We start from the raw sequence: 12572 nt of genomic DNA, 5'->3' as shown, positions 1-12572 counted from the left end.
TCGGGTACACTGAAGGAGAATTTAGCATGGCCAATGCACCTAACCAGCACATCTTTCGGACTGTGGGAGTAAGCTGCAGCACCAGGAGGAAACCCACACAGACACGGGGAGAACATGCAGACTCCACACGGACAGTGACCCAAGCTAGGAATCGAACCCAAGTCCCTGGTGTGTGGGGCACAGTAATAGCCACTGTGCCGTCCGTGGGATTAGGCTGGGTGTCTCCGTTTTTGGCTGGTGCAGACATGGGCCAAATAGCCTCCTTTCTGTCCCATAAACTAAGATTCTATAAATGATTGTGCCAATTTAATAAGTTGCACCCCATTAAAAAACATGACACACAAAAAGTCTCATTCACACAGATCACATTAGATGATATATCAGTCAAACAAATTTATTCTTTTAAATATTTTTTTTAGATATAGAGTACATAGTGAATTGTAGCAGGCTTCGCCTTACAAAAACAATGAATTAAACATACAAATACACTGAGTTTCTGGATTTTAGCTCAAACAGAATCACTGTGTACAACTCCCTTCTCCCTCCCCTGACAAGCTTCAAGTTACAAACATGTTTATTGGTGCTTATAACATCTGGAAAGGAAATGTTGGCATACAAATTGTAAAAACATGTAAAACCTTACTTTAGACGAACAACAGGTTGATATTACATTGACAGATCCCGGAATTTCAAATTGGAGTTTTAAATGCATTCAATACTATTTAATGGGTTAAATTCTACAATAAAATGTTGAGATCACCCAACACAGATCTATGGTATTATTATAAACTTTACAAATCAGAACCATGAATTCCTTGAAACAAGCTACAAGATTTAAAACCAAAATCACAATGGAAATAATAAAATGCAATGGCCTTATTCTCCAGATTAAATTCTTTGGCTAAGCACAGAACATTGACAGTTTTTGGGTTTGCCAATAGTCTCCGCAATTGACTGCCATGTTGAAAATTCCTCTGTAAGTTGGTCAAAGCAAGCACAAAATAACTCAAGTGTCAGTTAGCTCCAGGAAATGGTTTTGTGTTCACCAGATTTAACTCAAAAATGATGAGTTTAGTTTGAATGTACTTTTTAAAATTAATTTGCGACGGTAAATTTTCTTTAGATTCTGGAAGCAGTTATAAAGTTATCTGATCTTGGGGCTAGTGACAATCCAATTTAACCTAAAGACCTGCTATTTTGGAATATCTTGGCCACACATCTGTGGAAGCACACGACTCTTCAAATGTAGAAAGCATCCTTTGTCACTTTAATCATAGGAATTCCTACCATGCAGACAGAGGCCATTCAACCCATCAAGTCTACACCAACTCTTCAACAGAGCATCCTATCCAGGCCCTATTCCCATGTATTTACCCTGCCAATTCTCCCTAACCCACACATCCTTGGACACTAAGGGGCAATTTAGCATGCCCAATCCACCTAACTTGCACACTTTTGGACTGTGGAAGGAAACTGGAGCACTCGGAGGAAATCCATGCAGACACACAGAATGTGCAAACTCCACACAGTCACCGAAGACTGGAATTGAACCTGGGTCCTTGGCTCTGTGAGGCAATAGTGCTAAGCACTGTGCCACCTTCCGCTGATGATTAATGAGCCAATTAACAAAAATAAATAGATGCTATTAAACTATTCAATGGATAGGATGGATGGATATTATTTTTACCCTATGAGGGATAGCTTCACAGTGGACTTGTTACTGCCGCACATGTACAGTGTTTCTCAGTCATGGTAAAAATAGCCCAATTACCTGTAGTGTTCCCTAAAATGACAATGGAATTCCCATACTAGATGTTTCTGAAAATGACGATATGTATCTGTGAATTATTTCTAATCTAGGTATGCAAACAATCGAGAGTTCAGAAGATATGGAACTCAATATTTTTATTACAGCAGATGTGTTGTTTATTTTTCGAGAAAATTCAAATGCCTGGCACACACTACTGTGGTGAAAACCTTTATGCGTTCACAAAATTTCTCCAAAACTGGTTACATCATGTTTATGTTTAGGATAGCAATGAGAGAGACTAATAAGTGAGAGCGAGAAAAACAAAAATCTTTGTAGCAAATGAATTCTGGCAGTGATCAGCCAACATCCTATAAAATGACACACGCTGCAAATTTAACTGTTGTCCAGTGAAACATCAACTTTTTGAACTGAGAATGCAACAAAGCCGTTAAATTCTACTTTGCTGAGACAGAACTGAACATGTTCCTCTTTGAATGAAATTACATTTCAAACAGAAACATTTTAATCCTATATCAGTACTGAATACCTAAAAAAGTCTACCCCCAGGGCCTAGTGCATGTCCTTGATATCTGTAAGCGAAACACAAGGCAAAGTTTCTTGAGGGAGGATGAACAAAACAAAAATAGAAGCCAAATGATGGTGTTTAAAAACAGAGCTTTTGGGGAATAGTGTATCGTGCAAGAAACATTTAAAACCATAAAAAGTACCATGTTTAAGAGATGACCAGACTTCAGATGGCCATCATGATTCATATCATGCACTGATTTGTCTAAAAAAACAATTAATTTTTCCAGGAAAAATGACACCAGACTTTTTTTTAAGAAATGAGTTGATGTACTGGAGTGATAAGAGAGAGTGATCTCCTTACTGAATGCTCACAATTTTCTGATTTGTCCTCTCAGGTGATTGCCTGTTAGAACAAATTACAGGGTTACTAATACAACAAATGGATTAATCAAAATATTTCAAAACCAATCGGACATTTAACTGTAGCCACTTGCACTAATATTTCCATATTATCCTGTAATGAAAAAAAACAACTAGTCTTTAAAAGGCAAATAGAGAAAAGTGAAAATTGCCTAATTATTGTTTAGTCAAAGTCATTGTGCTCTTTATCCGTTGGAAAAACCTACCAATATCTCCTAGGTGATTAAACTCAACATATGATGGAGAAAAGCAGTGTCATTGGATTCTTGTAAACATAAAGACTTTACGAATGTATAAAGTTATCTGCGCCAATACACTCAAATGATCAGTTTCAAGTGCATATTTCAGCTCATTCATCATGCTGTAAAACTCCGCATTTTTGATAAGGTGCTGTTTAATCTTTAATTACACAGAACAGAAGGGACAAAATGCTCAGTTAAACACCTTAAAAAAACACTTGCATCCCATTCCTTTCAATCTAATGATTGTAGTCTGTGGTTTAAATGTTGTATAAAACTCAGAATTATTGCCCAAGAATTCTTGGCGACACTTGATCAGGTTGCATTTATGCCACTAGGTGGCATGTGACTCAAAATTATCACATACTGCAATTCTGTTTTTGGGAAGTGGGAAGAAGTTAAATCAGGAGTTGAAATATATTTAAAGTACCTATCCTGCTAACAAATCATGCCGCTACCAATGACAGCATCCTGCTGATGGCAAATTGCAGCTTAGTTCACAGCTAAAGTGACAGTAAATTGAGATAGGTAGAAATGGTTTCCACTTCTGACAATGTGGGAATCTCGAGGACCTGCCCTGTCATCAAAAAGGCCACGTTTTCTTCCAAGAGCGTTTTACGTTAAGGCAAAAAGGATTCACATGCAGCATAAAGAGCCAATGAGGATACAATTATTTGCTTTATTGAAAGAGGTAGAATGTGTACAAAAGAATCCTGCACATTTTTAGTACGGTGAAACCTGTTATACAACTTCCCAGGACTACTCCAAGTGCTAACGGACAAGTGACACAGGATCAAATGTACATCAACAATATTAAAGACTAGTGATTGTTACCAAGTGGAAGAATGTACAAAAATAAGGGAAAATCTACTACAATCTGAGCCTGCATTTTATAATGGTATTTTCACCTCTGCATTTGGTGGGTATAGACATTTCTTAAACTGAGTGCGCATTCTGCAAATCACAATAAAGTATATATATATTTTTAAAAAGTATCTCCACTCACTGGCAAAGATTCTGACAGGGCAAGATCACATTTGCCAAGGCCAAAATAGACTTTGGTGCAAACTGAACCTATCTGCAGTTACTAGGTAAGAGTAAAAACTGTCGACCTTGTTTCTTTTTAACTGGCCTGCATTCTTCCACAAGCCCATGTACATTTCTGAACAAAAAAATGGCAATTGGATAGGGGAGGGAAAGTAACAGACAACGGAACAGAAAAAAAAAGTTTGCTGCAATTGTATTTTTATGCTGATGTCAACATTTGGTCTGAATCTAACAGGAGGTTCATGATCTTCATGACAAATTTCACTGTAGAAATATTTTATTTGAAGGATCTTAGCGTGTTCTACTCTCAAAGCAGATGCATTATTTAAATACATACACCTGACTATTAATGTATCTTGAATACATGCCACAACCATTCAAACATTCTGTATGGAGCTTTGAATAAATTCAATATTGGAAGCATTCTACGTGCCTTAGTTAAAGGGATTCAAAGGCATATATCATAATCTCTGGATACTAGTTTATTTAAAGATATCTGTTCATTCTCTTTGCAAGCAATAAATACATTATATAGTTGCATATATTATACATCTATGTTTGTATGTGTTTGTGCTATGTTTTTGGTAAATAACCAAATTTTGCAGTGTTTAAAGTGATATTTCATGGGTTTTAGAATCCAGTTTTGTTAAGGCATCAACCTAGTCAGTACACGATCTAATACCTTTACAATTTTAGAATAAATAAAGAGAAATAACCAATTAGATATGAAGATTACACATGTTCTAGAGATGATTATAATAAATAAACGATAAAAGACATGGATCAAAGAACGAAAGAAAGTGTTGCAATGTCACCAAAGTATTGGATTGTCAAGCTTGTCGAAGCCTGGATCTTTGCGAAGTTCCCAGTAGGTTCCTGTGCTCACCCACGATTCCTTTTCACCTTCACAAGATTGTCTGTAAATAAAATATTGTATTGCCTTTGAATGCGTGCAATTGAACAGTGCACAGAAATACATGCATTATTGGGAAATAGTAGCTTTTTATGGAGCCGAGCTTTCAACCACGGCTTCAAATCCCAAGGCAAGTTGCAAAAACTGACTTTAATAATCTAGTAATTGTGGGCTACCCCCAAAAATGGGCTGAGAGAGGGGACATCCATTGTAATTCAATCACTGTTCAACATGGAACTGCCTTAGGATAGAACAAACAGACCAAACAATGGTCTGAACAATCACCACACAACTGGTAACCCCAGGCTCCAAAATGTCCCTTCACCTTTTCATTGCCATCACCTACAAGTGAGTAGAGCAACCTTGCTCAATGGGGAGCAGCACCAGACAAACTTTAGAAAATAGCACCTATAATATAAGGCCTCGGCAACAACAAACAGTCCCAAAGTTTTATAACCCAATAACATCTAATCCAATCCATGGCTCATAAGCCATGCCATACCATCCTCAACCATGGCGGAGTTACACCTGATACACAAGACGATAGTTGTGGCTGCCTGAGGCTGATCGTCACTATGGCAGTACGTTGCCAGGGTTCCTCAGCAGGATTCTCTTGACCCGTAACATCTTCAGGTTACTTCATCAATGACGTTCTGTCATAGATCTGGAGTGGAGCTGTTCATAAATGATTCTACAGTGTTTAGATTCATTCACGACTCCTCAGTTAATGAAGCAGCTCACATCAACTGCCAGCAGGACTGGTACAACATCCAGGATTGGGCTAGCAATATGCATGCCATGTTAATTGATCATCTCCAATAAGAAAAAGAAAAGATTCTGCAACCACCCTTGGTTTTCAACCACAACACCATTCCCATCTTCCTACTCCAGCATCCTGGGGGGTCACCAATGACCAGAACTTTATTCAATCAGCCAGATTAACTGTAGCTACAAGAGCAAGGCAGAGGCGGAGTACTCTGTGATGAGTGGCCTATCTCTTGACCTCTCAATGTCTCAGTCCACAAGGTTTAAGTCAGGAGCATGATTGAGTATTTACTATTCACCTGGATGATTTTGTATTTGTCTCTATGTTAGAAGATGCAAAAAGGACCCCAGGAACAGTAGAGAATTCAAGGGGCAAAATGCAGGAAGGAAACTGAACACCACTAGAGCAAAAACTTATTAGGAAAACTAATGGGACTAACAGTTGACATGTCACCTGGACCTAATGGTCTGCATTCTAAGTATTACAGAGATAGTGGATGCATTAGCTGTATTCTTCCAAATTTCCTGGATTCTGTAAAGCCCCAGCAGGTTGGCAAACCACGAATCTATATTCAACATCTCTATTTAAGAAAGAAGGGTAACAGAAAGTAGGAAATTTAGCCTAACATCTGTCACTGGGAAAAATGCTAGAATCCACTATAAATGATGTAGGAGCAAGGCATTTAGAAAATCATAATACAATCAAGTAGAATCAATAGTTTTGTGAAAAGGAAATCATGTTTGACAAATTTATTAGAGTTCTTTGAGAATGTAACAAGCAGGGTGCATAAAGGTGAACCAGTAGATCTGGTGCATTTGGATTTTCAAAAGACAACTGATAAGATGTTACATAAAAGGATACTCCACAAGGTAAGAGCAGCTAATTGTGTTAGGGTTTATTAGCATGGATAGGGGATTGGTTAGCCAACAGGGAACAGTCGGGGGGTTAATGGGTCATTTACAACAGCTTTGCAAATTATAACTATGAGTCTCAACCATTTACAATCTACATTAATGACCTGGATGAAGATACCAATTGTATTGTAGCCAAATTTGATGATACAGGAAGCAAGTTGTAAGGAAGAGTCTTCAAAGGGATATAGATAAGTTAAATGAGCAGGGAGAAAATTGGCAGTGAAGTAATGTGAGGTTGTCCACTTTGATGGGAAGGATAGAAAAGTGGAATATTATTTAAATAGAGAGGCAGCAGAATGTTGTGGCACTGAGGTATGTGGCATCCTCACACAAAACTTTAGCATGTAGGTACAGCAAATAATTAGGAAGGCAAATGGAAAGTTGTTCTTTATTGTATGGGGGTGGAGTATAAAAGCAAGAAAGTCTTGTTACTACTGTACAGGGCATTGGTGTAATTACATCCAGAGTATCGTGTACAGTTTTGGTCTCCTTATTTAAGGCGGGATTTACATGCATTGTAGATTGGTTAGAGAATCTTCACTAGCTTGACTCCTGTGATGAAGGGGTTGTTTTATGAGGAAATGTTGAGCTGGTTGGGCCTATACTCATTGGAGTTCAGAATAAGAAGTGTGATTTTATGAAACATAAGATTCTGAGGGGGGTTTGACAGTGTAGGTGCTGAGAGGCTGTTTCCCTCATTGCAGAATCTAGAACTACTTTCAAAATAAGGGATCTCTTATTTAGAATGGAGATGGGGATGCATTTACTCCCAAGGGGCTGTTAATCTTTGAATTCCTATCTCCTGAAAATGTTTTAAATCAAATATCTGTTGTGCTTGAATTTATTTTAAAATGATGATCTTGGACTCTCTCTGAAAAGCAATGGAGCCTTGGTCATTGAATATAGTTCAGGCTGAGTTAGACAGATTTGTGACAAACAAGGGAATCAAGGGTTATGGGAAGCAAGCAGGATTAGAGTTAAGGCCACATTCAGCTCAGCTAAAGCAGGTTTGAGGGGCCAAATGGCCTACTCCCGCTCCTATTTATGTTCTTATGAATGCAGCTGCAACATCATCCAGGATACAGTAGCCTGCTTGATCAATACTCCACCACTGAGCTGAATAGAGCATTTTAACACTGATCCACTTTGGCTGGTGTGTACTATATCTCCTGGATATACTGCAGCAGCAGTTTCCAGTCCCTCTGACCACAAAAGAATGATAAAAATAGCAACATCATGGAAATATATCAAGTCAAACACCACCTTGACTTGGATATGTGTTGACATTCCTGTACAGCTGCTTGGGGAAGAATAATCCTGAACATCTCCATTTAACAGCATTACTACAAGGGTCTGCAAAAGCTCCAAGGATATAGGTAGAGGAAGACTGCAGTAGCTCAAAGTCTACCATCAGCTCATTTTCAGAGTAATAAACGTGGCCTGGCCAGCAAAACCTACATTCTGAAAATAAATAAAAGCTAAGCATATGAGAAATACTTTTACAAATTTGATTAAGAAGCTATATTAAATTTCACACCATTTCTTCACACAATAATCAAAACTACCTCTTTTGAACAGGCAGCATAACATTTTCAATAATCACACTCTTCACAATGACTGTACCATTTGCTGTGTGGAATTGAAGTGTCACAAGCAACTTCTTTTCCACATAATAGTAAATGGCAAAACTTTTGCACATTAAAACAATTTGACCATAAGAGAATTATCGACACCACTTTACTGAATTGTTTGCGATAGTAGTACTTGTTAGTAAGGCCACCTCATAAATAGCTTACTTTATGACTTAAAGGTTTTTAATTTGGAAACGGTCTGAGAGTGAAGAAAGGACAGCTCATCTTGGTATTATGAGTCTTTAACCAGCTTCTTGAAAATGAATGAAATACCTTTGTTAAAACAGTAAACAGAGAAACTCTTGAGAACATGTTAATCTGCTGCAATTTCAACCCAAATAAAGTATGGTTAGCATTTGGCTACAAATAAAGTTTTCAACAAATTCCTTTGCTTAATAAAAAGTCTTGGAATTGTGTAACTTTCTGTAGTTACCAAGAAAAAGGCAAATTAGTATAGTCTTCCTAATTTCACAGCTCATTAGGATAGAGATTACAAAGTGGTCTTACTGTTCAAAATTTATTTCAAGTAAATCCTGTGATAATGTTTTCTGTAGATGGTGTGAAAGATTCATTAACAAATAGTGCCAATCTCACTTACAATGCACTTAAACCAAAATGGCCAACATACCTAAAAAATTGAGGCTGATGCACCATGTTGTTTTCTTCAAGAATTCTCCTCCTCTCTCTTTGAAGTTGTTCAATTCTTTCCTTTTGAGATTCTGCAGCCTCTATATTACCTTCTTCCAGATATCTAGTGACATTTCAAACAAAATGTTTACAATGCAACTCAAGAATTGTTTTGAGAAAGTATAACAGAATAAAAATTGAGACAATCTAATGATCTTTTGTGAGTAAGACATTGCTGTAAAGAGTTGCACAAGGAGCCTCCTTACATGTTGCAATTTCGAAGATTCAATTAGAGACACAAAATTACCGTGTAAATATCTTCAAGTACTTCAACATTTATCACTATCATTAGCTGGTGGTCAAATTTTTTCTCAGATATTAAAACTTATTTGTGTAGCACTGAACCAATTGATCCTCAAAGAACAATAATGAATTGTGAGATACCTAGATCAGATTGAAGCAATACATTCTAAATGAACTATCATTTGAACACAAAGATGATCGTAATCATTTGGAATAACTTTATAATTTTATGACAAAAATCTATTATTTTCTGAGGAAAGTATTTGCTATGCTTGATGTTTATTATTTCCTCATGTCTTCGTGATCTCAAAAGAGGAAAAGTGGCAAAAATATCAACTCTGGCAAAGACAGCAAATGTGCTGCCTGCGCTCTACTGAGAACAAGATGTCAATTCTATTGTGGGGAAACTAGAAAAATGGACTATAAAAATGTAGGGTTATCACTATTTTTTAAACTCCCTCATTAACTAGCATTCCAGCCTTGGTTCAAGCATAGTCAAAAGAGCTACTTAATTCCAAAGGTGAGGTGAGATGACAATGACTGCCTTTAATACCAAAGCAACATTTGATCAAGTGTGGCATTAAGGAGCACTGGCAAAGCTGAAGTGACATTGTCACCGGACTAGTTGTTTAGAAACCCAGAGTAATGCTCTGGGAACTGGGTTCAAATCCCACCATGGCAGATTAAAAATCTGGAACTAAAAATCTAATGATGACCATTAAATCATTGTCAATTGTGGTAACAACCCATCTGGTTCACTAATGTCCGTTTTGGCAAGGATATTTGCTGTCTTCATCTGGTCTGGACTACATGCGACTCCAGACCCACAGCAACGTGGTTGACTCCCAAATAGGGAGTTCCTCATTTTTAAAAATTCTTTAATGAAAGAATGGGAATCACTGGCGAGGCCTGCATTTGTTGCCCATCCCTATTGCCCTTGAACTGAGTGGCTTGCTTGGCCATTTCAGAGGGCATTTAGGAATCAATCACATTGTTGTGGGTTTGGAGTCGCATGTAGTCCAGACCAGGGGAAGGTGGCAAATGTCCTTCTCTAAGGGACATTAGTGAACCAGATGGGTTTTTACAACAATTGACAATGATTTAATGGTCATCACTGTAGGAGTTCCTCAGGGTATGCAAGGCCCAACCATCTTCAGCTGCTTCAATGACCTTCCTCCTATCAGGTGGTTAGAAATGAGGATGCTTGCTGATGCTCACACAATGTTCAACACGATTCACTACTCCTCAGATACTGAAGCAGTCCACATCTAAATGCAGCAAGACCTGGACAATATCCAAGCTTGGGCTGACAACTGGGCAAGTAACAATCATGTCACACAAGTGCCAGGCAATGACCATTTCCAACAAGAGAGAATTCAATGATCATCCCATGACATTCAATGGCATTACCACCACTGAATGCCCCACTATCAATCCTGGGGGTTACTACTAACCAGAAACTGAATTGGACTAGCCATATAAATACCGTGGGCTACAAGAAAGGTCAGAGGCTAGGAATCCTTTGGTGAGTAACTCATCTCCTGACTCCCAAAACCCTGTCCAATTCATCTACAAGGCACAATTCAGGAGTGTGATAGCATGCTCTTCTCTTGTTGGATATGTGTGGCTCTAACAACACAGGAAGCATGACACCATCCAGGACAAAACAGCCAAATTGTTTGGCATCCCATCCACAAACACTCACTCCCTCCATCAATGATGCACAGAAGCAGCAGTATTACAAAATGCACTGCAAGAACACACCTAGGCTCTTTCGGCAGCACATTCCAAACCCACAACCACTACCACCTAGAAGGACAAAGTCAGGCAAACAAAGTCGGGAACACCATCACCTGGAAGTTCCCCTCCAAGCCACTCACCATTCTGACTTGTAAAGATGTAGTTGGGTTAAAATCCTGGAACTTCTTCCCTAAAAGCACTGTGTAGTACCTACAACCAGTGACTACAGCTGTTCAAGGCAGCTCACCACCACCCTCTCAAGGGGCAATTAGGCAAGGGCAATAAATTCTGTCCTAGGCAGCGACTCTCACACCCAGTAAATAAAAAAGGTGAAAGCTTATTGGGAATAGGTGGGAGGTCACAGTCAGATCAACAATGACCTTACTGAATGCTGGAACAGGCCCGAGTGGCCTACTCCTGTTTCTAACTTGTATGTTCGTAGGTGTGAATTATTTGAAGTACAGTTGGCAATTATCATACAAATGGACTTTGTGCTCCAGATAACTAAAACCTTTGCAATTTGAAGACATTGTGATGGTTTAAAGCCCAATCTACACAGCCCTTTCCATAGTATTTCTACAACTTTCCCCTCCCAGACCCCAGGTACCTGCGTACCAATTGCTCCAGATTACAATTCACTCACTAAACTGATGTGCCAGTATTCTTAAGGCTAAGAACCACTCAAGCCATTGTTATAATTACCATCCTGCTGGTCTGACAGCAAATTGAACCTCAGAATCCAAATGGCATACAAATTCAAAAACTGAGAGGAAACTAAACATGGTCCCATATAAAATATATAATAGAATGGCAAAATTGTGTACAGTTACAGCTCAGCTCCACTTTGTACTAACTGCTAATAATTTTGTGCTTCAGGACATTCGCTCTGAGGCAGTTTTCCATTAGTTCTGATCATCCCCTTTAAGTTTGTAGAACAGTTTTGCACAATGCCTGTATCCTGAACACAGTTTTTAAAAAAAAACTTCCTGGAAAATTTCAGCAGGTGGAGCTAAACAACAGAGAAGCAAGACCTTTTAAAAAGGTCGATTCTGTCATCTGGGTTCTGCTTTCCAATACGTTCTCTGTGTCCTAAAGGGAGGTGTGCGTGCTTCTGGGCTTACTCCCAGATACTGAATGAAGCTAATTTTTAAAAAAATGATTCACACCAATGAAATTCCAACTAAATATTCCCAAAAGGTTTCACTCTTTTTCAATCCATCATGCACAATCTTAGGTGCAGTTTGACAGCATTCAAAGAAGTCAATAAATACAAGCAACATCCAAACAAAACAGCTTCAGTTTCGCTAACACCCTATCTAATCCTCTTCATCCAATTCCCCTCAATTGTCAATGGTTGAGAGTTTCTGCCATGGATTTTCACGGAGCTTAATAGACGGATTCTCAACCCGCAAACCTTTGGGAACATGGGGGAGGACATCCCATGAGGTAGTGGGACCGAGAGTGCAGGACTTGCTTTCTTTGTCGCCGCTCTGCCTCATCATCAGGAGTTAATTGTGATACAGCTTGATGGACAAGTTGTCGCTGTTCTGAATGACTATTAGCAAGCCCCTCCAAGTCATTAATGTCAATATGGCCACATTTCAAGGAGAGCTTCAGAGCATCTTTAAAACATTTCCTTTGCCCTCCCCTAAAATGTTGGTCATTTGAGAATTGAGAAAACAAGGCATGGCTGG

At 38.6% G+C, this 12572-nt stretch overlaps 1 protein-coding gene across 2 annotated transcripts in view; it reads right to left on the bottom strand.

The window, feature by feature from the left end:
* Window positions 1-370: 370 nt before the first annotated feature.
* The window catches only part of osbpl3b (oxysterol binding protein-like 3b), a 204087-nt gene continuing 191885 nt past the window's right edge, over window positions 371-12572 (bottom strand). For both annotated transcript variants that reach the window (XM_078240221.1, XM_078240230.1), the window contains 2 exons: window positions 8837-8959; window positions 371-4901 (listed from right to left, as the gene is read on the bottom strand). In XM_078240221.1, coding sequence (XP_078096347.1) covers window positions 4796-4901; window positions 8837-8959 — 229 coding nt within the window. In that variant the 3' untranslated portion in view covers window positions 371-4795. The remainder of the gene's footprint in view (window positions 4902-8836; window positions 8960-12572) is intronic.

This window comes from Mustelus asterias, chromosome 2, assembly GCF_964213995.1.
Source record: "Mustelus asterias chromosome 2, sMusAst1.hap1.1, whole genome shotgun sequence".
NCBI classification, from domain to species: Eukaryota; Metazoa; Chordata; class Chondrichthyes; order Carcharhiniformes; family Triakidae; genus Mustelus; species Mustelus asterias.
The sequence above is the reverse complement of the archived record's forward strand: the minus strand, read 5'-3'. Positions and strand labels throughout refer to the sequence as shown.